Here is a 27,892-nt window from a genome sequence, read left to right as displayed (position 1 = left end):
GTCTTCATGGCATCAAGCACAAACAAATCAGTCAGATCCATATATGGGCACAAAAGCGGGCATGTCCATATATGGGAATTTACTGATGACATCAGAGATCTCCATATATGGGCATTAAAGGTGACAAGGATTGACAGATACAGGTCTCCATATAGAGCGTTTTTCCTGAGCGCTCCCCTGTAGAGGGCGCCACCGCCATTGCTGCGGTGTAAACAGTTGTGTAAAGTAACTAGTAGCCTACATTTACTTAAGTACTGTACTTATGTACAATTTTGAGTATTTGTACTTTACTTGTGTATTTCCCATTTTCAATAATTTTACTTCTACTCCACCACTGGCTGCTGTTTACACCGCAGCATTGGTTCTCGAGACAGGCAGACATGAGCATGTCCATATATTAGCATTTATCCATGAGCCAATGAGCCTGGACTATACCATTCTAAGGGGTGTAGATAAAGCATACAATAAATATATAAATAAACACACAATAAAAACATAAATATCTTTAAAGGACAACTTTGTTTTTTACAACAAGGGTTCATATTTTAGAACACTCATCTTTTCTTTTTTTCTAATTACAATCTAAAATGTGAACCCTTGTTGTAAAAAAAACAAAGTTGTCCTTTAACCCACAAAAGTATATTAAAAGTATCCATGAACTACACAATAATTCTAGCCTTACCCTACTTACAACAAACCATATAACCACTCTAAATACACATCACAACCTCCCCTCTTGGTCCAGCCCTATTATACTGGAACACAACAGCTTTCAATAATCACTCAACATTATTACACTTCTCAATTATCATACATATGTACATTCATCTCTTTTGCACTTGCTCATCATGATCATCTCCAAACATTTATGTCTCCCCAGGTGGAACTAATTGGCTGAGTGGCCGGATCCACTGGACAGGAAACAACACTAAAAATGTTCAGTCTTCAATCAATAAAATCATGACTGCATTTAAAATACAACTGTGCAAATTACACCGTGCAAACACCTAACATGCCAATATGCTGTGCAAATATTATTCAATAAATAAAAGTTACGTATACGTGCAAACATAAGTAACAGAGGACCTCTCTGTTACAGGCCCAAAACCTCTAGTGTTTCTAAAAGAAATAGGCATATTCTATTTTATTGCCTTTCCACTGAATATTATGTACAGTATATGAATAATGTGACACCATCAATAAAAGGTATACAAACGCATGCCATATACAATCATCCTGCTTGATGGAGAACAAGCAATAGACTAGAGCAATAAAAGAGTATAAGCATGACCTTGTGAAGTGACTTAAATCAGGACTTTGTTCTACTGGGAGTGTGCAAAGTTTCACACCAATCAGTGCAGCAGTGTGTGTCTGAGATTAGCTGCTCACAGACAGACAGACAGTCTCATTCCACAGGGAAGAAAACATAATCCCTGCCCCGGATGTTCAGGCCTGGCAGAGATAATTACTTTATTTAAAGCAGAATAATTCAAATACTTATAAGGAAACCTTTTTAAACTTCAACTTGTCACTTCACCAATGTTCTGCACATGTGCACACAGTGTGCATGAGAATGGCATACTGTACGTGCATGTGTGTGTGTGTGTGTGTGTGTGTGTGTGTGTGTGTGTGTGTGTGTGTGTGTGTGTGAGAGTGAGTGAGATATGAAGCGAGGAGAGACATGCACATAAGCACATATGCGCGCATGCGTGTATGTGTGTGGCAACTTTGTATTTGAAAGGTAGAGAGGGAAAGAGAAATTAGATATGACAAAAGTCATTATACATCAGGAATTTTCTTTATCATAACAAAGAATAATAAATTACACCAAAATAAATGCGATTTTTATTCATTCTAGTTTGACATACAAACATAAATATTTATGTTTTCACATGTAGCCTAAAGCCTCTATTGTCAGCAAAAGGTACCTACCCAAATAATAAGCCCTCAATGTCGTTGACAATATATGAGAAATTATTGTTTAATCGCTGTTTAATTGAGTCCTCGCTCTTGTCCCGCCTCCCAAACACTGTATTCGGCTATTTCCCTATCTGGAGATTTTGATCTACATCCGGGTCAATATTATTGACGTCCACGAAAAGTCAATTATCTCCGAATCTATTTTTCCCCAGAACTTTTGCAGTAACAAGCCACATTCAAACAAGCCTAGCAAAGGAGTGGATTATCACGGTCACTTTGTTTTTAGGACAGCATTACAAGAGATGCTCCAGTATACGTTGTATAACACACGGTGGCCCCCCGCACGTCCGCAGATGATCGAAAATACGTTAAGAGCCATGGGACCAGCCAATGTGGAGAAAGTAACGCAGATTTCCACTCATGGTGCCGGACGTTACGTAGAACAGGTCTGTGACCTGATAAAAAGTGGAAAATATAGAAGTGACAGATGGCAAAAAAGATTTTGCGTGTTTCTGCCTTGAACCACTTCCTCATAGTCGCACAGCAGTGACAGTAAATCATCCCCACACCCACCCAGTCAGCAGACCCCATCATTGTGGGTTTAGCATCTTTTTATCACTTGGGAGACCCAGGGGCTGTACTGTATGACACACCACTATCTGACTGAAACCCATCTCACTTTCACAATCATGACAGAGGATATGGAAAAGAGAAGTGGGTCATATGACCAAATCATCAACCACAGGCAGACATGGAAACATAAGGAAATACCTTTAATCTGAAGCACACTTCCACGATGATTCATTGTTGCAGATAATATAATAATTAAATGTTCACAGCACCTTTTACTCATAGAACAAAGCTGGGTACTGTACAGTATCATACAGTAACTGAAACTATTCTATGGTTAACCTACAGTCCTGGAACAATATAGTTCATTATCCAACAGGTACTGGTTGAGTGGTTGTACTCTTTATTAACATTTTTTATTATTAGACTTATTGTTTTTTCTTATTATTGTTTATAATTATTTGCATTAATATATATATCCACAAGTTTCCGCGGGAGTTTACTGGAGACTATCAGGACCAAACTTCCGGGTTTAACAGCAGACATACAAGCTCACGTCGCGTCGCAGATGCAACCCGTTGTGAGCTTGTAAATCGGCGGCGGAACCTCGGTGCAGACGTTTGCGCAATGCACTATGGGGCGTAGGAAACTCGTGGATATATATTTCTTATTTACTGTTATTATTAATTATTCATGGCAACAAAAAAGTAAGAATAATAAATCGGGGAGAAAGGGCTATGGATGATCAGCTAAACATCATACATAGTCATAAATAAAATCTTCATGATTGTGGCATCTGTCCCATAGCCATGACGACATCAAACCCCCCATATCATATGCGCTCCTGCAAAACCATTTATTTAAAGGATGTTTTGCTCTGGAATCAGCTACATCTGGCATTTTATATGGGCAGTGACAGTATATACCCACAAGAACACAGAACTGCAATTGTGAGTTATTTGAGAAAATCCAAGTCACAACAAATAACTCAAAATGCAGAACCACAGAATCCAGCCAAATGTGAGTCAGGCTATTGCATTCTAACATAGTCCACATGGTGTCAACCACATACTGTATGTTCTTCCATAAGGTCACTGAAAGCCTGCCCTCCACAAACAGAGTATACATGGGGGAGGATTGGTTGTTTACAGGTTGTTGGTTGTTTATCTCTGTCCTAGGGGCGGCGCCGGCGCCGCCACTCTCTCTGCCCGTCTACCAACCAACCATATATGGTTGAATGAATGCTGGTTTTAGGTTTGCATATGAAAAAAAAAAAAAAAAAAAAAAAGATCGAAGCAGACTTCACTTTATTAAGCAATGTCTGTTTGTTACAAGTAAGAGTCTGGAATTCTGAATTTACTAAAGTTTGTTAAAGTACAAAAGTACCAAAAGTAGAAAGTACTCATGCAGAATGTATAAAATGTATAAAAATCCTTTGAAACTAGTAGATCTACAAGCTCACAGATCTAGAAGCTCACAATGCGTTGCGATGCATTGTGAGCTTGTAGATCGTCTATTTTCAAATGGCTGAAATGTATACAGTATATATACGTTGAAAATAGCAGATCTACACGCTCACAATGCGTCGCTATGCAAAGATTTGTGAGCTTGTAGATCGGCTATTGTCAAATAGCCCAGGTATATTTGACAATAGCCGATCTAGTTAGGGTTAGGGTTAGGGTTAATAAAAGTAAAAAACTACAAAGTAACTAGTAACTAAAGTTTTCATACAATTGAGTAAAAGTACAATATTTGCCTCTGAGATGGAGTAGAAGTAAAATTGGAATTACTCCAGTAAAGTAAAAGTCCCTCAAAATTGTAGTAGTTAAAATTGTACTTGGACAAATGGCAGTCGTCGTCCTCTGGCCTGAAAGTGACTGTTCAGAGCTAATCACTTCAACACAGTACAATACAACAATAACACAGTCCACACACACAAGCACGCACGGACGCACAGACGGCGCGCGCACACACACACACACACACACACACACACACACACACACACACACACACACACACACACACACACACACACACACACACACACACACACACACAAAATCATTCTATGCGAGTCAGTACAATGGCACAGTATACATATATATTCAGTGGCTGTTTTTAAGGGAATGTGCTCTTAACTCACTGGTTCTCAGTAGGGGGTCCCACACAGACACAGTCACACATTTAGGCATTTAGCAGATGTTCTTATCCAGAATGACTTACGAGTGTGAGATTGGAATAAGCAGAGTAAGCATAAACTCTAGTCAACAAACACCATGGTCAATAGTCAGATAAGCAGAGTGCAGAGAGAACAATGTAGTGCCTCAAAGAAACTAGAATACCAGGTAAACAATGAGCCCACCGACCAACCATCTGTCTAAACAACCTGTTATCTAAATAAAACGTTTTAACAATTGCAGTGGTGTAAAGTACATTTACTTAAGTACAATTTTGAGGTATTTGTACTTTACTTGAGTATTTCCAATTTCCAGTATTTTTTACTTTTACTCCACTACATATTGGAACCAAATATTGTAGGTATTGTATTTACTTCACTACATGTATTTGAAAACTTTACTTACAAGTTACTTTGCAGGTATAAATTATAATATTATGTAAAACATAAACCACTTTAGTCCTATTTTATACCTATAGGCTATTTGAAAATAACCGTAGATCTGCTATAAAATATTACTATTTTTTTACTTTTGCTACTTTAAGTACATTTTGATGCCAACACTTTCATACTTGTACATTTTGAATTCCAAAAATATCAAGACTTTTACTTGTAACAGAGTATTTCTATATTGCGGTATTGATACTTTTACTTTTTCCACCACTGAAACACTGAATGATTTAAGTAACAACAATGAGAACAAGTGACCAATATCGATGGATAGTAAACATAGCATCTATCAAAACTGACACGCGTGCACGCACGCACGCACACACACACACACACGCGCGCGCACAGTCGCGCACAGCCGCACACACACACACACACACACACACACACACACACACACACACACACACACACACACACACACACACACACACACACACACACACACACGCACACACAGGTCATCCTCACTAAAGTGTGTCTGGTTGCCACTCCCTCACTCCCTCTCATGACATTACTGCTGCACAGCTGTTGCTCTCCCCTGCTCCCAGCAGACCACAGAGAGCAGTATGTGGGCTCAGCTATGTTCCAACAGCCTGTACAGTAACAAAAGCCTTTATGCTGCTTATATTAACTTTTGTAAAAAAACAGGGGGACATTTTTAATCATTAATTGGTCCTCTGATTTAACACATCTTAACTGTCGTGCAAGGGTGTCACTTGCCAAAAAAGAACTGATCTACAAGCTAACAACCCATTGCATGTTTAGCTTGTAGATGTGTTCTTGTTGGCAAGCGACACTGTGGTACTACACAGTATAAATTAAGAGCCGTGCCTTGCAGGGGTATATTCCTAACATGTGTTTTGGCGTGGGAGGATATAGCCGGTGACCACAGAGAGAGAACATTCATGCTGAGCCACCCCGTCACATAAGTACCTCCTTCTAATTCAACTGAAGGTGAAAAGAAAAGAAAAGAAAAGAAAAGAAAAGAAAAGAAAAGAAAAGAAAAGAAAAGAAAAGAAAAGAAAACTAGTTTTTCCATATGTACTTCAGAATGTCTCTGTGTATAGTTCATAACTTACAGATGTGCCGTTTCAACTCTTTTCCTGAACATGTCCTGCAGATGCATTTTTTACACAGGTTTCTTTCCCTGTTTTGCCTTTCTTATGGCAAATGGCAACAAACCACTCCATTCCCATTGAAAAGCAGAATCCACCTTCATAAGTAGATTTAAACTTTGGTAGATTTAAACTTTGAAGTCAGAGAAGGTCATAAAAATAGCAAAAATAGATTATTACCAGCATGCACACTCTATTTGTTTGTTCATCTTTATCTGCCTTGCACCTGGACATGTTAATGTGGATGCACTTTGTTTTTCTTTATTTTTAGTTCACATAATATACCTGCAATTACAATATATAGGCCTATATATATAATATATATATAATGTATTTTCACCACTCAAAATATTTTCATCTCCAATATAGGAAAATTACCGCACGTCTGTACTGCAGTTCATAACTTCAGTAGGTGTGCATGTTCCTATTCATCAAAACAACTGATGAACAATCATATTTCTTTCTGACTGATGTCTCATGGCATGTACTGTTCAGAAGAGTTTAGTATTCAATGACATTTACCTAAGGTGGACTAAACCCACGGCAGGAAAATGCTTGCATCAACATCAACATCATCCTCATCATCATCATGATCACACCTCAGCCAAGCCACGCAAACCCTGTTCATTTTGTGAAGGGTGGTTCCATTTGAGAATTGTTCATTTTGTGAAGGGTGGTTCCATTTGTTCAGCGGTTATACCTGTATCTCCTAAATGTGAGAAAGGTTCTCAGGCGAGAAGCTCTCGCCCACGGTGGAGATGTGAAAGTGAGTCTTCCAACCATACAAAGGTCCTGTTTGACTGCTCAACACACCGGGACAGGAAGACAAACAGACAAGGCACTAAGCACTACGCCCACCCCCACACACACGCACGCACACACACACACACACACACACACGCACACACGCACGCACGCACGCACGCACGCACGCACGCACGCACGCACGCACGCACGCACGCACGCAAATTCAAGACCACAACCACAATCACCCTGTTCGGAACATCTCACGTATTGGAACACAAGAAGGGTCCTGCTGTGAACTGTCTGCAGTGCATTGTAAATTTAGTGCATCACATTACGATGCACTGTGAGCTTGTGGATCTGCTATTCATTCTTTTTGTCTCCGCCAGGCCGAAGGCCCATTTTAGCTTTTTTTAAATATTATTCAAGACAGATTTTTTCTGAGATTGGCATCTAAAGTTTGCAGGAGTGGTTCGCTTTGAACAAAATGCCTCAAATGCCACAGGTTACACTGAGGCCTGATCAAAGTTAGAATCATCTCTAGTAGGCGGCGAGGTGAGCTGTGAAAATGATTCATGTCGCTTTTTTGCAGTAAGGCAGTTTATTTTATAGGGTTTGTGCTTATATTTATTTTATTTATTTATACGTTTATTTGGAAGGGACAGTGCATATTAATGAACACCACACATACAATGCTGTGTAAATACACCGGATTTTGCAAGAATACTAATAAGAAAACAAGCAACATTACAAAAAGAGCAAATATATTACTAAAAGGTACAAACAGAAGAGGGAAAAAAACAACGGCAAGGCCTAGTTTTTACCTTACTATATAGACAGAGAAAAGTCAAATTCAAGGACATTTCAAGTACGGTACCATTGTGGTGAGTGTGGTGTCTGATTATGGGTACAATCACACTTGTGTGATGGCACACATGTGCCAATGACATGAAGGGATTTTGCATCATTCGCGTTTCGCACCCAGCCTAGAGCCTTGTTAGTGTGACTGCTGACATCAGTCAAAACCCACACCACAACCGTCCAGGTGCATAGTTCGATTTTTTCCAAACACCTAAGCTGCCATTGACACATCTCTTGTATTGTATAAAACACTATAGTCTACGTTCCGTCACAATTTTCTCAATAGATAACTATAAATGGTTTGATTTAAGTCCATTTGATTTATAATCAAATGGCAGACTTATTTACATTGTCCTCACGGTATGCAGAATAGCATGGCATGAATGAAACAAGCGATATTTCAACCTCATTCTCAAGATTCAAGCACAATGGACACAAATGCAAGCACATTCAACGATTATGCAGAACTTGCAGAGAACTTGGCTGGCAGACAGTTACAGAGCCACATAAAGTTGATGCTGAGTTAATCAAATTTAAATAGATAGAACTTTATCGACAAATATACGTTTTGTCAACTTGAAGATCAGTTCTTGTTGGCAAGCAACACCATGATGTGATGGAGTATAAATTATGCTTTAGAGCAGAGAAATATAGCACAAAGCATGCAGCAGCTACTGTACCGTATAAATTATACACAGTACAGTACAGTTGTTCACAATTGAAAAGTACTGCTGTACTCATAAAATATGCATAATACAACCTCCTAGAAATACTCATTTGAACTACATTTTCACAAATATGTTACGTATATTCTGAAACACAGTGCTATGGTTGGTTGTCATTGTTTAATTTCCAACATATGACTTACATACTATGTGGTTGGTGTGTGGGAGTTGTCCATTTTGAAGCAACCACTCCCTGCATTGTTGAGCAACATGAGACAAGCTGCACCACCAACTGTTACTGGACAGACGCCTGTCCACTTCCACACAACCAGCTGGATCCTCATGCACTGTTGGCACACAACAAGCATGTTCACAACTCACACTCACTCACGCGCACACACCAACACACACACACGCGCACAACACCTCCTCCCAGACAGCCTCTACTCCTTCTCCCCGCAGACCCCTGGCTGACTGTATGTAATGAAATCTGCGTGACTGGTTCATTGCTGAGTGATGTACTTATCAACACTGTCAGAATTGTGGCCTTAAAGATAACAATTATGTTAACTTAGACTGCTTCTCACCTTGATGTGATGTGAAGACTATACATGTCTGTGCCATTAATGTCTTGTACTGTATGTCTGGTGTGTTATCTTAATTACAATGTTACACTGTGTTATCAGTTACAAATATACGTTGTCTTATAGCCATCCCCAGATTTTCTTCTTGTCTACAAAATAAAGTTGGAAGTCGTCTGGTAAATGGTGCATTTTTATAGCGCTTTACAATGTGCATTACATTGACCCATTCACACACTGACGGTGGGGTAAACCCTCATCAGGAACAGTTAGTGGTTCAGTGTCTTGTTGAAGCACACTTCAACACTAAAGGTCGTTGCACACTGCTGCGTTTTTTTGGACAAATATGGGAGCGAATTTTCGGAGCACGTAAATAAAGAAATCAACCTCACGTTATGTCAATCATGTTTGCACACTGCCGCCCGTTTCGTATTTATTTTCGGACCACTGGGTCCTTTGCTCTCTCTATCTCTCTCTCTCTCCTTGCCCTGAAAAACGCATTTCGCAGGAATGGAGTGCGTCTCACTTTGTAAACAGGAAGTGCGATACCTGTAACAAACAGTCAGACTGACAAATCTTTTATTCACACCCACACCCCAGGATGGCTTGGGCTGAAACTTTCCATAGCAGTGTGTTATATGATACAGTGAAGGTCATAGGCAACTTTTTTAGATCTTATATACGTTAATATTGTTTTACTTTTTAAAATGGACCCCGGCTGCCTCGGCTGAAACTTTGCCCAAATATGGAAACGCCTGATGTCACAGTACTTATGTAGTAGATCAGTGGTTCTCAACCTGTGGGTCGCGACCCCCAGGGGGGTCCCCCAAATTCTTTTGGGTTTTTAAAGTGACAATTGAAGGACTTTTTAAATACCTCTAAAATGACAAATTAAACATTGGCCAAATTGTCAAATAGGCGTTGTCTACATGTAGATCTGCTATTTTCACAATAGAACCGAGATATACAAAATGTAATGCCTCAAATCTTAATGCCTCGTCAGGGTGGGGGGTCCCCATTTGAAATATGATCATTTGGGGGTTGCAGCCTGAAAAGGTTGAGAACCACCGTCGTAGATGACTGCCGTCATAGACTGGCCTCCAAGTACTTTGTGCCTATTTCACACATGCAATAAATAACCCACCCCGGCCTCAAACCCCATTATCACCCTTCCTGTTTACAAACGGACACTCTCAAACACACATAAAACACTGAGAGAATATGGCACACATAGTATGCATTTGCACAACAATGCAGTCAAGGCAGCAGGGAGTAAATGAGTGTGCACAACATAATAGTACACACAAGAATATAAAATGAATGTGAAGATAGACTAGTTCTACAACAAGCACACACATGCATACACATGCATACTGTACACACACACATAGATAGGCCTGCATGCCTCTTGCACCGCTGACCTCCAGCGCTAGGTTAATCGACACATATCGGATCTCAAGCCAGCCGTCGCACTGTAAACAGCCGCCGACGAATGACATCAAACCCCTCTCATAGCACGATTTTTTCAGGTGAAATATGGTTTGTGGTTTTGGAGTAAATGGGTCGAAGCATGCGGGCTGAAAAGACATTATAAATCACAGAAAGAGAGTGACTTATATCTGCTGGTGACACGGCCCAAATGAACGGTGACGGCCCAGAACGTCCAGCACCGCTCGATCGTTTGTCATCGAACACACGTTGTGTTTTTCAACCCTTTCTAAATAGTTCTTTATAAGTAGACTTGATGCTAGACTGCTGAAAGACATCAGATTATTCAATGGCAACTTACTTTCTCAAATTCCTCCCATAGGCTTCTGTTGGACACACACACACACACACACACACACACACACACACACACACACACACACACACACACACACACACACACACGCACGCACGCAAGCATACACGCACACAAACATCCAAAGATCTATGTCGCCAATCATGTGCCCCATGGTCTACTTCCTGTCTGCTCTCTCTAATGAGTGTCAGTTTATCTCCAGTTCTAGGGTTAAATTGACACAGATTTTGCAGTGTGGCTCCTTTGTCCTGGCTCAATCAATCAGTAATGGCATGAAAGTAGAGGTGCAACGGCTAATCCAACTAATCGATTTAATTGATTCGAATTGAATTGGTTGAAAGATAATCGATCATTTATTAAAATAATAATAATCAATCCCTATTTTAGGCATGTCATTAGGCCAAAATCTTCCAACGCTTACAAGAAATCCCAACGTGAGTTTGTAGTTCGGCAATTTTCACAATTTGCCTAACACCGTTATGTGACATAAAAATACCTATAAAATATTTATAAATATTAGTCCCAGCCCTACATGAAAACAATCCTTAAAAGTGATTTGAGCAGACTTTGATGGATAGTGCAGCAAATCCTCCATTTAAACTTCGTAGAGCAACTGTAGATCTCTATTTTCGGCGCTCGCCACCGTCGTATATGACATGAGTATGAATTAAGCATAACGTCGTTGCCGGGTGGAAACCTCGTATCTCCAAGTTTCAAATTTGTATGTTCTTTCGCAAAGTAAAGCCATGCTTAATCATACAAGGCCGTCGCATAAAAGTAGTTAAAACAGCGGATCTACAAGCACACAACGCCTCGCGGTGATATGCAAATGCAAAACGAACGGTTTTGGACATACAAGGTTTCCACCCGACAACGACGATAACTGTTCATGTCATGGCTGAGCGTCCAGCGACTGCGGCAGTCCCAGTTCTATTGACGGAACTGTGTGTTTGTTCTAAGGGCCTTTGTTTCGGTACTGAGCCAGCATTGTGTTGCCTGCAGAGCGACGGGGGGCACACACTTCCTCCTGCTGCTCAATAATAGAACTGATAATCTTTTTCCTGTTTCACTGTACATTGTTGTACAGAGTCCCAAACCCTGCCAGCAACACTGGCACAGCTACACAGACACGCACACGCGCACGCACACGCACACGCACACACACACACACACACACACACACACACACACACACACACACACACACACCTCTCCAAAATCTCTCGGCTTTCCCACCGAGAGTCAGATGTACTGGGAATCACTGGCAGCGCAGGTTAAGCCCGCTTAAAACCCTATACTTAGTTGAATCTCTCTATACCAGGCCCCCCTCCTGTTTTTTTTTTTTTCTACATTAAATATCTTCACTGAAAATAGACAAACAATTGGCTATTTTTGGAGAATGTTCCCCCTAGAGTAGCGATGCCACGGTTCTTAAGTGAAAACCAAGCCAGTATTCGTGATTTAGAATTACTGCACTGTTTCTCTCAACGTCAAGTCCGGGAACCATCAGGGGTCCAAATGACCCTTACAGGTCTTATTTTTACTGCTGAACCATATAGAAAACGGTTTACACATTAAAATATTCAGCGTTAATTTAACTCGAGTGTACAGATAGAACCAGAAGGACCCGTTAGACTGAATAACGTGTGTGTCATTTCCCATCATCCACCTCCCATAATACACATTTGCTTATGAAGCGTATAATATGCAAAAGTGAGAGTACATGAATACCCAGTCTTTCAAACTTTTCAGTACTGGCAAATAGCTTCCATCCAACATATACAGTATCTTTACAACACTGAATAATGTAAGCCATAGACCATTATTTCAAAGTCACTCTATCATTCAGATATAATTGACACATACACAGTTAAATCATCAGTGTACATTTCACTTTTAACTTTTTAACTTTAACTTTAAATGTACATTATAATAGCAAACTGATTAATGTCCATGGGGATTGTTAATGTTATTTTATTTTATATTACCTGAAATCCCAGTATTCTGCACTTGCTTTGCTCTCAACAGAGATTTTCTGGAACTTTTTTTCTTTTTCCCCCCCCTTTTGCTGAGGGGGGGGGGGGGGGGGGGGGGGGGATTTTTAATCAAAATGGTGACCTGATTCAGAGCCTAGGGAAGCCACAACTTTCTTCCCATGCTCATTAGCGCTAATTGATATGTGGGCAGTAGATAGTCCAGCTGGTCAAACTAACAGGATGAAAACCAGGCCCTTATTTGTTAACAAGCTCCAACTGGACAGAGATACAATCAAAGAAAATAGATGCACAATGTTGCACACACACACGCAGACACACGCATGCACACACACACACACGCACGCACACACACGCACGCACACGCACGCACACACACACACACGCACACACACACACACACACACACACACACACACACACACACACACACACACACACACACACACACACGCACGCACACACGCGCACACACGCACACACGCACACACGAACACACGCACACACGCACACACACACACGTACACAAACACAGACAGGAAGCATGCACACACGCATTCGAACATGCATGCACGTACGCGCGCAGAGCCGCACACGCACATGTAATCTTTCTCTTTCTCACTCCCCATTCGCGGGTGGCAATACAACTTTCACTCAAGGTCACCAGAAATCACCAACTTTTCTCTCCGCTTTTTGAGACACAAACTGTTTGTAAAACTGAACCTGCTGGCAAAATGGAACACTTCAAATGTTATGAATCATAACAAAACAGAAAAATGCCAGTCCACAGACTTTCACCAGAATGTCTAACTCTGTTTACCTAGCTGTTGAATTGCGTGAAGATGTGTGTGCGTGCGCACATTAATTCAATGACACACTCTCTCTCTCTCTCTCTCTCTCTCTCTCTCACACACACACACACACACACACACACACACACACACACACACACACACACTCAAGCAGCCAGCATGCAGCCAACACTAAATCGTTAGTTCACGGAGTGAAAACCAAAACATCATACCGTTTATGAGGGAATGGAAATGTTGTCAACTAAAGTAATAATGTATTAATTATTCTGTCAACAAACCTGTTCATTTCCATTATCCAACAGTTACTGTAGGATAGTATACGGTAGTTATTAAAGTCTTACATGGAATTGTTCTCTGAGAAAGAAAACAGCAATGACTAAAATATATCTAACCTATAAATGAAAATGTTTTTCCAGGATGAAAATAAGAAGGAGAAGAGGGGAAAACAAAAGAGAAACACACTCCCTTTCTTCAACATGCTGTCCAAGTGCCTTTGCGCTAGACATTTAACCCCAAACTATAACCAACTAGCCCTTACCCGTTCAAAGATATGAGCTCCAAAATGATGTGCAGTGTGTGGGTTATGGGATGTGCACTGTGCACACAGTATATGAGGGATGGAAAGTAACTTTAACTGGTGCTTGCATGATGTAGGAGCATCAATGTAAGAAACCCATTTCGTTTAATGGCTACAGAGATACTGTTCCCCCCCCCCCCCCCCCCCCCCCCCACCCGCCCCGCCCACCCGCCCACGCCCGCCTGCGCACACACCCGCCTGCCTGCACACACACACACACACACACACACACACACACACACACACACACACACACACACACACACACACACACACACAGAGAGAGCTGGTTAAACATGTTGCCTCATGCTAGATGCAGAATAGATGTGCCTCATGCTAGATGCAGAATAGATAGTAGATACACCATAAAAATGCTAATATACAGTATACGATTTGTGAAAGTGACAAACGGGCTTCACAGTTATGTTAGGTGTGTTCATATGCTAATGGTGATGCGATTTCAGATCAATTGCTCCAGCCACTGAGGAGAAACGCTGTTTCAGACAGACAGACAGACAGACAGACAGACAGACACTCACTCAGACATTTGCAAAATTATAGTATAGATGTTAAGGTATAGATTTAACTGTACTTTTTCCCTCTGCATTCAACCCATCTTAAATATTAAGAGCAGTGGGCACTACAGCTACACTTATAAAACTGTGTAGGGGTCCAGGGTCTTGCTCAAAGACTCTTTGAGTCCGGGATCGAACTAGCAACCTCACAACTTTCAAGGTGACCGTTCTGCCTCCTGAGACACTAGAAGCTCATAGTTGTAAACAAGTGAAGCAGGATAGAGCTTCAGTGTTAGGTTCCCTGGTTAAGTGAAGGTTAAAAGAATATTTGAAACTTTAATGGACTTGGGAAACTTAAGGATGGGTTTATGCAACGTCGAAAGCAAGAGGACCTGGTTTAACCTCACTGTATCTTATACACAGTATGTTTAGCGCTACTATGTACTTGCCAAACCAGGGTCAAAACATACTGGGAACACGGCCTGTCATTACAGAGCAACAGCAGTGCTTCTAAACCACTCCTGGCCCACTGCCTACCCTGCTGCGCCACGCAGGCCTGACAGGACAGATCTCATCATGACATTTAGCCTATTTCAGTGCAACACGCTCACACACAAGTTCAATTATTGAGTATGTTCTTCTTGGCTGATACTTGTTTCTCTTTAAAATGAAAAAACATAACACATACTATATACATATCTCATAATATTGAGTTGAAGTAGTAGGAAAATATGAAATATGTATCAGACTAACTAATTGAACAATTTCTGTCATGATTATGTCATGATTCGATTGGACTGCTGTAGAAAATGTGTCTCAATCTGTGTTAGGAAAAGGGTGCTTGCTGCAGTGCAGTCAGCTCTACAACAGCCATCGCTCACATCAATTAAACATTATTACCTCGTCACATTTCAACTCATCTGAGTGACGCTCGCTGCAGTTGGAGCCAAGATGCAGACGAGAGGCTGATTCAAGATAGAGGTTTGTGTATGTTGTGTTTGTGACTATACTTGTATCCTCTCAAGACAAGGATCAGACAGATCTGAGTTATGGGGACATTGTTCTGAGGAAAATGTACATTTCAGGACTAATAATTATTTTAGGGTTAGGTTTAGGTGTGTGTGTGTGTGTGTGTGTGTGTGTGTGTGTGTGTGTGTGTGTGTGTGTGTGTGTGTGTGTGCGTGCGTGCGTGCGTGCGTGCGTGCGTGCGTGCGTGCGTGCGTACACTGGGCTTTTGTTTGTGGCTAGCCTAAACCCTGTTCTGGCAAAGGTACTGCAAGCACAGATGGCTCGACCATCAATGTACTCGAACACACATGCGCGCACGCACGCGCGCACACACACACACACACACACACACACACACACACACACACACACACACACACACACACACACACACACACACACACACACACACACACACACACACACACACACACAAGCACTGAATACACACACACTGAATACAGTCATCTAATGGCAGGGACATGAAGTTACTGTAATGCATGAATACACATAAACATAGACTCAGAATACGTGAATGAATGACACAAGTTGAGGTTGTAATATTATATGAATGAACAAACCAGTGGTGTGTTCCACCGTGTTCGCTACATACGTAGTATGACGTGCAGAATTGTTTTGAAAAAGAAAGTGTAGGCCTCTACTAACCTTTTCATCCATTGACCACGCGCCGATCGTAACCATGATTACGCGCAGTCAATGATTATCGTATGCCTTCCAAAAAGGACCTAGGCTAGAACACACCACTAGAAGAAACTCAGACTCAAACACAAGATGAGCTTGTGACGTGAATGAATGAACACAAGGTGAGGTTGTAAATATGTGAGTGTGTGCATGTGTGTGTGTGTGTGTGTGTGTGTGTGTGTGTGTGTGTGTGTGTGTGTGTGTGTGTGTGTGTGTATGTGTGTGTGTGTGTGTGTGTGTGTGTGTGTGTGTGTGTGTGTGTGTGTGTGTGTGTGTGTGTGTGTGTGTGTGTGTGTGTGTTTTCTCATGCCAATAAAGCTTCTTTGAAGTGTGTGAGTGAGTGAGTGAGTGAGTGAGTGAGTGAGTGAGTGAGTGAGTGAGTGAGTGAGTGAGTGAGTGAGTGAGTGACAGACAGACAGACAGACAGACAGACAGCGAAAGAGAGGGGGTGGTGGAGTCTGTAACAGTAAGTGTGCGTGTGTGTGTGCGCGCGTGCGCGCGTGCGTGCATGTGCGTGTTTGCTAAATGGGGCAGTGATGCTGTGGTAGAAAGTTAGCAGTTAGCTACTGTTACTGTCTATGGCTTTCAAAGGCTTATATCCTAAATTAATGATGTCTACACAAGTCACTTGTGGTGGAATACCTTTTAGGCATGAGTAAGTAAGTATGGTAGCTTAAAAACTGTATTCATATTAAACACATGCAACACGGAGAGAAATCCTCATTGCAGCTTATTCCTGCCACTTTGTTTCTGGTTAGAACTGTAGCAATCATCTTTCAAATTACCACTGAAGTCACGTGTGCCCCAATTGATTCATCTGCAGGCTGCCCTGAAGCTCAGGGGACACCTGGATCCATGCCCAGTGACCAGCCAGCCTGGCCGGGCTGATGACACACTCCTCCCATTGTACCACCAATGTTCTAAACTGCACTACGTAGATACAGACCATCACACAGCCAAAAGGCAGTGCTCCCCGCAAGATGTGCTCCCCGCAAACTAAACACTCAGCTTTACCTCCGACTTCAGTAAATAAATACTTAGCAGTCACATTTTTGTTGAAAACCCGACATTCAGCATCGACTTTTTTTTTTTTTTGATACTTTAGCCATTTTTGAGAGGTAAGTTAAAGCAGGTTGTCTCGACGTGTGACCAGTCTGACCACCTGCTTGTTATTGAGACAAAATCCAATGATCACTCACACATGCTGATGTACGCATTGCGTCCATATGTACATGAATAAAAACCTTCAAAATAAAAGAAACATGCATGAGGTAAAATGTCCACGCATGAGGTAAAATTTGTTTATTTTGTAATTTGCCATTAACCCTACAAGGGCCGGTCAGAGTGAACCAAAGGTGAACACAATGCCCAGGTCTGGTCTATATAAAAAAATCACACCCGTGTGAAGTGGAGCGTGTGTGTGTGTGTGTGTGTGTGTGTGTGTGTGTGTGTGTGTGTGTGTGTGTGTGGATCATGTGTACCGATTTTTGTGACATTTGAAGAAAATATGTAGGAAAAGGAGCAAAAAGTGTGTTTTGGAGAAAATTCAAGATGGCGGAAAATCTATCATGGCGCAAATGGGCGTGGCCTATATGGGGAGATGCGTCATGACCCAAGGAATCCAGGGAAAAAATATTTTTAATTTTCCGACCTACGGTTCAAGAGTTACAGGCCAAAACGTAAAGTGGGGTGTTATGGCGCCACCATGCGGCCAAATGACACAATTATTTTTTATTTAATCCTTGAAATCATTATGAACCTCCTCTCCAAGTCTTGAAACTCTAGCCCCTATGGTTTGCGAGAGACAAATAATTGAATGTGAGTTTTTGCGATTCCCATTATAAGTCAATGGGGAAAATTAATTCACTAATAAATTAATATCAATTAAACTATTGAACCTTTCTCTTAGCAAGTTACTAGCCCACGATTCCCGAGTAAGCCGGTCGATTTGACATATGGCGCGAGTGTGTGGTGGCAAAACTGTGGGACTAGTAGCGTGCCGAAGTTTAGGAAGTTCAGGCTACATACAGACACACACACACACAGACAGACAGACACACAGACCCACACGGCCACGTATAGGGAGCCTGTGCTTCACACAGCTCCAAAAAACGCTCTGTTTTCTACATGAGTCATCTCTGACTCGTTGAGTCCAGTGAGCCTTCATCTGATAGTGCTGTCCGTTTCCCCGCTTCCTCTCAGAGCTTCAAGTGAACGATGATATGATCACTGGCTGCAGGGGAAGTGCACCAGTGACCAAGCAGCAGCTACACTACAGCATGTCCAGCCAATTCTTCCTCTCCTATTTCACAGAAGGACACTAATGACATTTACATGACCTTGTTAGAGATGGGCTACTCCCCTGCAAAGCCATGGCTCACAGTGACAGGACATTGAGCAAAAACACCAGGTACTTCGTGGCTAACTGTGAATTGTTATAGACAGAGCTTCAATAAGAAACGTGACCTCCAATGTGGAGGGGGGAAAAGCTGTCCAAGAAGCTCAGCAGCGTATCTGCATTTCAAAAACACAAAGCTAACACCACAAGGAAGGAAATTACTCAATAATTCATGATTGTTACAAACTCCACAGTACTTCAGACATCTCGTAGCTGGGATGTACATGTATTGTGTATATACCATTACCAGGTCTTCAACGTTTTCAGGCCAAGGACTTCTTAGCTGAGAGAGAGATGAAGCTGGGCCCCCCCCAACCTGTTCATATATTCCATATAGTTTTATCGTTTGACAGCATAATCGTCAGTGTATTTTGGATTCATGTCAATTTGTGTTATCAGATATGTAACCACTTGAACGGTCAATACTTAAAAAACTTGACCTTTCATTCTGTACTGTATTCGGCTCTTTTAACCCTCTACACCAAACCTCATTGCCGAAAATAGCCGATCTACAAGCTGCAAGACGTTGTGAGCTTATAGATCTGCTATTTCTGGCAAACGTTCTCAGAATATGGACTAGAGTTCAAGTGGTTAATATAAAAAAGGGGAAAAAAGGTTCTATCACTCAGTTTTGGAGGACCCCCTGTAGTGAATCTGAGGACCCCCCTGTTGAAGCCCTGGTATATACTACAGTATATGTGGCTCACTGTTCTTTGCTCAGTCGCTTACTCTGACATAAAGGCTAACTTTATATACGGCATACTTAGTAAGTCAATATTCAACGCTACTGCTGAATGATAACAGAACATGTTGGCACTGAGCCAGCAATGAGAAATGTCTTGTAGTGGTGTGACCACATCATTGCGACATCCCGGGATTCCGGCTGTGACCTCTGTTGCATGTCCTCCCTCTTTGCACTAGTTTCCTTTCTCTTTACCGTCTATATATATATATATATATATATATATATATATATATATATATATATATATATATATATATATATATATATATATATACCGGTATATATATATAAGCTAAGCTAAGTTAAAAGATATACATGAAAGAAAATCAGACTGCTTTACATGTTGGCCTATAACTCCTGAACCCTAGGTCACATACAATCAAAAGAAATCCTGGATTCCTTCGATCATGCCACGCCATGCCCAATTACGCCTAACATTTTTTAAACCCACTTTTTGCTACTACTCTTAACGGATTTTGTCTCACACAAATCACTACAATTATCTATGGAGACATGATGTGACCAAGATGTATCATTCCGATTTTTTATATTCCATTCTGATTGGCTTCTAATTGCCATCCCAAACAATTCACAAATCATGAATGCAATGTCTGATCTACCCCAAAACAGAATCACACCGAGGGGCCTCTAAACCAGTGGTTCTCAACCTTTTCAGGCTGCGACCCCCAAAATAATCAGATTTTAACCAGGGACCCCCCAACTCCTGACGTGCACTAAGAGTTGAGGCAATACATTTTGTAACATGGTTCTATTGTGAAAATAGCTAATCTACATGCTCACAACGCCTTGCTACAGATCAGCTATTTTCACAATTTCTACCTCCACTATTTTACAATTTGGCCACGTTTAATTTGACATTTTAGAGGTATTTAAAAGTCCTTAAATTGTCACTTTAGGAATGTGCAGACACCCTCTATACACTTAAACGTTATGTTGGTTTGTTTACTGTTGAGTGAGAAAACAATGTTGTACATTAAGTTAATCATCTGGGGAACCCTCAAAATAATGTGGGGACCCGACCCACAGGTTGAGAACCACTGCTCTAAACAACAGATCCAAAAGCGATTTCACTTTTACACCCATTAGGGGGCACCACAAAGGCTCCCACAACATGGCACCTCCAGAAACCTTGTCGAAATGCAACCCCACCTGCTTCCTCACATCCTGACGGCCACAGGCAGAGATATGCACTCCGAAGACTGCACTTTTCTAATTGACCCTCCTAAGCTTCGTGAATGCAGAGTGAGACAATCAATGTGCATTACAACTGTGAAATGATAGTATCTTCTGTGGCTACTAGAGCAGTTGTGAATGTAACAGTATCTACACAGGAAGCAGGGGGACATCCCCTCTTATCTAAAAAGAACCACACTTTCTAACCAAAATGATTATGATGGCATAATAGCTAATTGTGTTTCATTGCATTGCTATATATATAAGTTGTTGGTACTAAATGTTTCTGAATGAAAACTAGAAACATTGGTAGTGTCATAATATATATTTGGTTTGTCCTGTAGCCTATTCTGTTCAATAGGTTCACTCTCATCTGCATAAGCATACATACAGCTTGTGACGCCAAGGTCATTGCTTCAGGGGACACTGCATGCACAATGATACAAGTGTTGAACAGTTGAAGTACAACTCATCTACAGTTCATTGTAGAACATCACATTTTATTTTACTTATTCATATCATACTCTGTTCCTTTCTGTGACCTGTACTATACTGTATATTGTCTATACAAGTTTCAATAGTCTAGTTGAGCGATATTGCCTGGTCATCTTGTTCTCCAAGCTCATTGCTTGATTACAGAGAAGTAGTTATCATTCACGTCACCACCACCACCCTTAATAGAGGGATCTCAACTAAGGTTTACTAAATTCACAAAAATGTGAAACAGTCAACAAGATGTTTTCAGCCGTATACAGTATCAATTATATAGTAAAATATAGTCTGATTTAAGAAAAAAAGAAAAGAAAAAAATAAAGAAAAAGAATAAAAGAAAACTGTGAGTGTTGAACCACAACATGTATTCTAGTGGCACAGAGGAAACGGCTGATTATTTCAGCCATAGAGAGCCAACTACTGTTCAGACTTAACAATGATGTCAGATGATGCCTCGTACTAATGAAACCACAGCCACAGTTAACACTGAAAAAGAACTGGAGATAATGGAGGGCTGTGAAAGACTCTCTCCGCTTTCTCTAACGATTTCTTTCTTCCTCATATGTGTCTCTGTTTTATTCATTCGTGCGCAGATAAAGCATAGCCTGAATAAAACTAAATATATGTTAAAACAGTGTTTCTCTAACCCATGACCCTGGACATGACACTAGAACAGTGGTTCTCAAACTTAGGGTCTGGACCCCGAGTGGGGTCCCCAAATTATTTTGTGGGGTCCCCAGATGATTAGCTTAATGTCATTTTTTTCTCACTCAACGGTAAACAAACCAACACACAGAATAAGTGTATACAGGGTATCTGCTCATTTATAAAGTGACAATTTAAGGACTTTCAAGACCGTTTTAATACCAAACTGGCCAAACTGTCAAATATTAAGTAAGCAAGAGGCAAACATTGTGAAAATAGCAAATTAAATGTAATACCTACAATTCCAAGTGCTTGTCAGGGTGGGGGTCCCCAGTTCAAATATGTTTATTTTGGGGGTCACAGCCTAAAAATCACACTCGTGTGAACTGAGCGGTGGAGGCTGCGTGTGTGTGTGTGCGCGCGTGCGTGCGTGCATGTGTGTGTGAATGTGAGTGTGCCTGGCCTGAACAACAGCGCCCCTCCCTTAACATGTGTGGTCAGAAAAGGTATTGCAGGCTAAATACCTCAGGCTACGGACGCACCCACCCACATACATACACACACACACGGATACACACACGGCCACGCTATGGAGACGGTGTGACCACCGCTCAAAAAGGTTTGAGAACCCCTGCATTAGAATGTTGCAGCCCCTAACCCTAACTCCCAGTCCAACCCTTGATGCTAAGTGCCAAGCAGGAATGAATTGGGTACCACTCAGCCACAGACTGAACCCCAACTTTCCAATGTGTGTGACGCATAGTTAACTTAATTGTACGTAGGTTAAGGGTGATGCAATGGAGCAATGCTAATGCACTATCTACCTTGCATCTAGCGATGCAATTTTTATTTAAAAATGAGACTTAAAACTGTAAACTATTAATTTACAGTGATGAGACGTCTGAATGAACAATATTAGAGACAGAATATGTAGATAGAGGTGCCTTGATTAAAAAAAGGAAACAACACAAACAAATTGATGCAGGGCAACATGGCGCCATGCATTTCAAAATATCTCATTATTGATAATGAATATTTGATATAATTATCATCAGCCAGGTATTTGTCATTTGATATTTTAGTATTTCAGCAACATGATGATGCATTTTGCATCATATGATGCAGCATGATACGAGGCTAACATTGTATTGACATTGGTATGAGATGAGGATTTCATTTTCACAATTTCGTAGTATACCTCTATTTTGCATATTGTCACTGTCGGGCAGAAACCTTGTATCTCCAAGTTTCAAATGTGTATGTTTTTAGTTTTCTTTTTTTGTAAATTAAAATCCTAACTCATACAAAAGTGTCGCAGATATTTTAACTATTTTAAATAGTGAAAAAGGAAGGTTTTGGACATACAAGATTTCTACCCGACAACGACGATATAGACATGAGGAAGGAAACTCTAAAGACAGATAGAAAGTTCCTACTTTGACAGAAATACAATATTAAGTGGCTTTTGCTGTTAACCACTATTTGGTGGTTAAGAGTCAAATGTCTACAATGAACCATGTCTATGCACAACTCTTATGGCCCGTTGTTATAACTTATTTACTATTTTATTTATTGCTGAAGCACTTCTAGAATGTGCCATGCAAATATAACATTCTAAAATGATTTTGTTTGTCATTAAGAAAAAAACATTTTACTGTACTGAGTCCTCACACTAAATGACCCAAAACGTAATGGGTCTATTAACAACCAAAAAGTGACATTTCGAGCCGGGTTGGCTCTTCCTCAGACAGACCGCCGAACAACACAAGACAGATCGACCGTCTGAACCAAAACAATGGACCGTGTGGAGTGTTGGATAAGAATAAATCGTGTTAGAACAGAACCAGGGCACCTTTAGTGGGTCAGTGCTTTAGATAGAGAAAGAGAGTAGGTCAGAGAAATAGACAGTGAGAACACACACAGAGGAGGGGGGGGGGGGGGGGGGGGTTATTTCATAGCTTGTTTTCTGAAGAGCTTGCGGTCTCTCTAAGGAACTGTGTGCTGCTAACGGAGGGTTAGCCCCGGGGGCGGGGGTGTATCTTTGCCCTGCTGTGTCCATTCAGCAAAACCACAGCAGACTTCCTCTGAGGGAACCACGTGCACGCACTGCACTCACACACACACACACACACACACACACACACACACACACACACACACACACACACACACACACACACACACACACACACACACCATGCCTAACATGAAAGTTTCAACGACTTATGGCTAGAAATTGTCAGCTGCTATTTGGACATGACCTTACAACAGCACCGAACCACACTAAAGGCCACTGGATGGCACTCAGACATGCGATACATATTGTATCCCATCTGCTGTCTACAGCAGTGGTTCTCAACCTGTGGGTCAGGACCTCCAGGGGGGTCCCCACATTATTTTGGAGGGTCCCCAGATGATAAGCTTAATGTGCAATGTTGTTTTCTCACTCAAAAGTAAACAACCCAACATAAAGTTTAAGTGTATAGAGGGTATCTGCACATTTCTAAAGTGACAATTAAAAATGACTTTTTAATACCTCTAAAATGAAAAATGAAACATTGGCCAACGTCTCAAAGCAGAAATTGTGAAAATAGCCGATCTACATGCTCACAACATGTAGCATGAGCATGTAGATCTGCTATTTTCAGAACCATGTTATACAAAATGTAATGCCTCAACTCTGAGTGCTCGTCAGGGCGTTGGGGGGGGGGTCCCCAGTTAAAATATTTTGGGGGTCGTGGCCTGAAAAGGTTGAGGACCACTGTTCTACAGCACTGCTTCTCAAACCTTTTCATGTCAAGGCCCTCAAATTAATAATACTAGCCCTTACCCGTTCAAAGATATGAGCTCCAAAATGATGTGCAGTGTGTGGGTTATGGGATGTGCACTGTGCACACAGTATATGAGGGATGGAAAGTAACTTTAACTGGTGCTTGCATGATGTAGGAGCATCAATGTAAGAAACCCGTTTCGTTTAATGGCTACAGACCTGCCTGCACACCCCCCCCCCCCCCCCCGTGTGTGTGTGTGTGTGTGTGTGTGTGTGTGTGTGTGTGTGTGTGTGTGTGTGTGGGTTTGTGTGTGATTGTGCATGGCCTGAACAACAGCACCCCTCCCTTAACATGTGTGGTCACAAAAGGTACTGTAGGCTAAATAGATATAGATACACCATAAAAATGCTAATATACAGCATACGATTTGTGAAAGTGACAAACGGGCTTCACAGTTATGTCAGGTGTGTTCATATGCTTATGGTGATGCGATTTCAGATCAATTGCTCCAGCCACCGAGGAGAAACGCTGTTTCAGACAGACAGACACTCACTCACTCACTCACTCACTCACTCACTCAGACAGACAGACAGACATTCGCAAAATTATAGTATAGATGTATTCTATTTGGCCAAAGGACCCCCATCTGAGTGACTCCACATACAAGACAGAAATATTCCAAATTATTCACATTTTGTCTAAATAGCAGATCTACAAGCTCACAATGTGTCACATCACTGGCTTGTATATCAGCTATTTGCAAATAGCCAATGTATAAAGGTTAAAGTAGTAGTTCACCACCAAAATGACTTTTTTTCTATTGATTACTCATGCCATGGAGACTAGAGTTCAATAATATTTTTGGGTTTTTGTCACATAACTAAGACAAAAATTTGATTAGAGTAAATTTACCTCCATTGATTCCGGATGGGGACCCGTTTCGAAACTGGTCCCCATCCGGAACGAATGGGGGTAAATTTATTGTTATCACATTTTTGTCTTAGGAATGCGACAAAAAACTAAAAATATTATTGAACTCTAGTCTCCATGGCGTGACTAATCAATGGGAAAAAAGTCATTTTGGGGGTGAACTACTCCTTTAAAGGGGTTAAACTGATTTTTAAGCTATATTATCCATATTATCTCAGTGGATACCCCCTCAAGCAACCCTGTCCCTGGCAGTCCTCACTCAGGCCCCACTTTGTGAACCACTGGTGTAACAGTCCAGGCCTTCAGTGAGGCGTCTCGCGTCTGTCACACACCAACAGTTGTGAACTCACTGTGCTGACCAGAGTCACACACAAGATAGTCCCCCATTCAGTGTGACTGGCGCTGATTACTGTGACAATACACACACACACACACACACACACACACACACACACACACACACACACACACACACACACACACACACACACACACACACACACACACACACAAAGGGAGATAGGGGGAGAGGGAGAGGTATAGAAAGAGAGAGAGACAGAGAGAGAGGGAGGGAGAGAGGGTGAGTGGAGATTGTAGAGAGGGAGAGATAAAGAGAGAGAGACACACACACACACACACACACACACACACACACACACACACACACACACACACACACACACACACACACACACACAAAGGGAGATAGGGGGAGAGGGAGAGGTATAGAAAGAGAGAGAGACAGAGAGAGAGGGAGGGAGAGAGGGTGAGTGGAGATTGTAGAGAGGGAGAGATAAAGAGAGAGAGACAGACACACACACACACACACACACACACACACACACACACACACACACACACACACACACACAGAGAGAGAGAGAGAGAGAGAGAGAGAGAGAGAGAGAGAGAGAGAGAGAGAGAGAGAGAGAGAGAGAGAGAGTTATGAAACTCATGCTCCCTCCTGACTCCAATTTTCCGATTCATCACCAGTTAAAGCAGTAGTATGAACTATGAAGCTCTCTCATATCTTTATCTTCTCAAGTTTTGCAGACAAGTCCTGACGAAGGACTGAAATACCAAGGACTGAAATACCACCAACATTCATAATACGGCTAAACTATAATAATAGCTCTTTACAAATACAATATAGCCTACATTGTAGCGCTCCATAAGGAGGACCCGTAAACCGTTATCTGCATCCGCAGGCAGCGTAACGTAAAGCGTCAACGGGAAAGGGAATGCAAGAGCAAGACTGCAAGAACATAGCCCAGTGAAAATAAGTCTTGTTTCTAATTAACAATATATATTTATATATTTGGAGATTAATGGGGGGAAGCGGGGAACAGTCTGCCTGGGCCCATATAAAGGAAAAAATAAATAACATTTCCAAGTGTAAAATATAGGCTAAATTATAGCCCATACAATTTGGTCAATGCCTGCATTTTGAAACAGATGTTAAACATGTCTATTCTCGGTATGCACGGGAGATGTGCTCTATTCTATGACATTAACTCGGTTAAAACGATGACAGACAGTTATTTAGACATACAGTCATCATGATGACTTATCTGATCTGAGCCTGCCTATATCTATATATCTGACGGACGCAGGTTCAGTAAATGTCTAAATATTGTTGGAATAATCCCCAATTAAATCCCCAAATGTGATGTCCTGTCGCTGGGTTATGCTGTACTTACGCCCTTGCTCTGGGGAAGCCCATTGATAAGAGGACGTCCAAATTGGATCCACATTTCACAGTTCCCGGTCGGCTCTGCCTCAGTCTCCTCGGGATGATCTTACTGTAGAGGTCCTCCTTTGCTGCCATGGTTCACGGTTCCATTGATTTACAGAACAATTCATAGATGAGAGGAGATCAGATCATGCAGACAGTGTATAGTAGTAATATTAGCCTACAGGAGACTCAACAACGCAGCGCAGCGCGACGCAGCTGTGTGTGTGTATGTGACCAATACAGTGCTGCTAGTTTCCCCGCCCCCGAAGAGGAAACGTCAAATTATACATGCTCAGTATTTTTGTGTTCGTGTACGTGACGTGTACACACCACTGAGGAGACCACAATGTGATCACACATGATAGAAATTGAATAAGAGAGAGAGAGACGAGAGAGATTAATGGAAAGTGAGGATAATGAATGCCTGTCACTCGACTCACTCACACAAGGGGGCTATTAGGCTATATGGTCAGTTTATACGT

General features: G+C 41.5%; 1 protein-coding gene across 1 annotated transcript in view; it reads right to left on the bottom strand.

The window, feature by feature from the left end:
- ubash3bb (ubiquitin associated and SH3 domain containing Bb) overlaps nucleotides 1–27,517 on the bottom strand; it is a 49,383-nt gene extending 21,866 nt beyond the window's left edge. Inside the window, exon 1 of the mRNA XM_080731199.1 lies at nucleotides 27,376–27,517. Coding sequence (XP_080587325.1) covers nucleotides 27,376–27,503 — 128 coding nt within the window. The 5' untranslated portion in view covers nucleotides 27,504–27,517. The remainder of the gene's footprint in view (nucleotides 1–27,375) is intronic.
- Between the last annotated feature and the right edge of the window lie 375 nt (nucleotides 27,518–27,892).

Source organism: Nannobrachium achirus, assembly GCF_963921795.1.
Source record: "Nannobrachium achirus genome assembly, chromosome: 8".
Taxonomy (NCBI): Eukaryota; Metazoa; Chordata; class Actinopteri; order Myctophiformes; family Myctophidae; genus Nannobrachium; species Nannobrachium achirus.
Note: the sequence above shows the minus strand (reverse complement) of the source record. Positions and strands in the feature narration are given on the sequence as shown.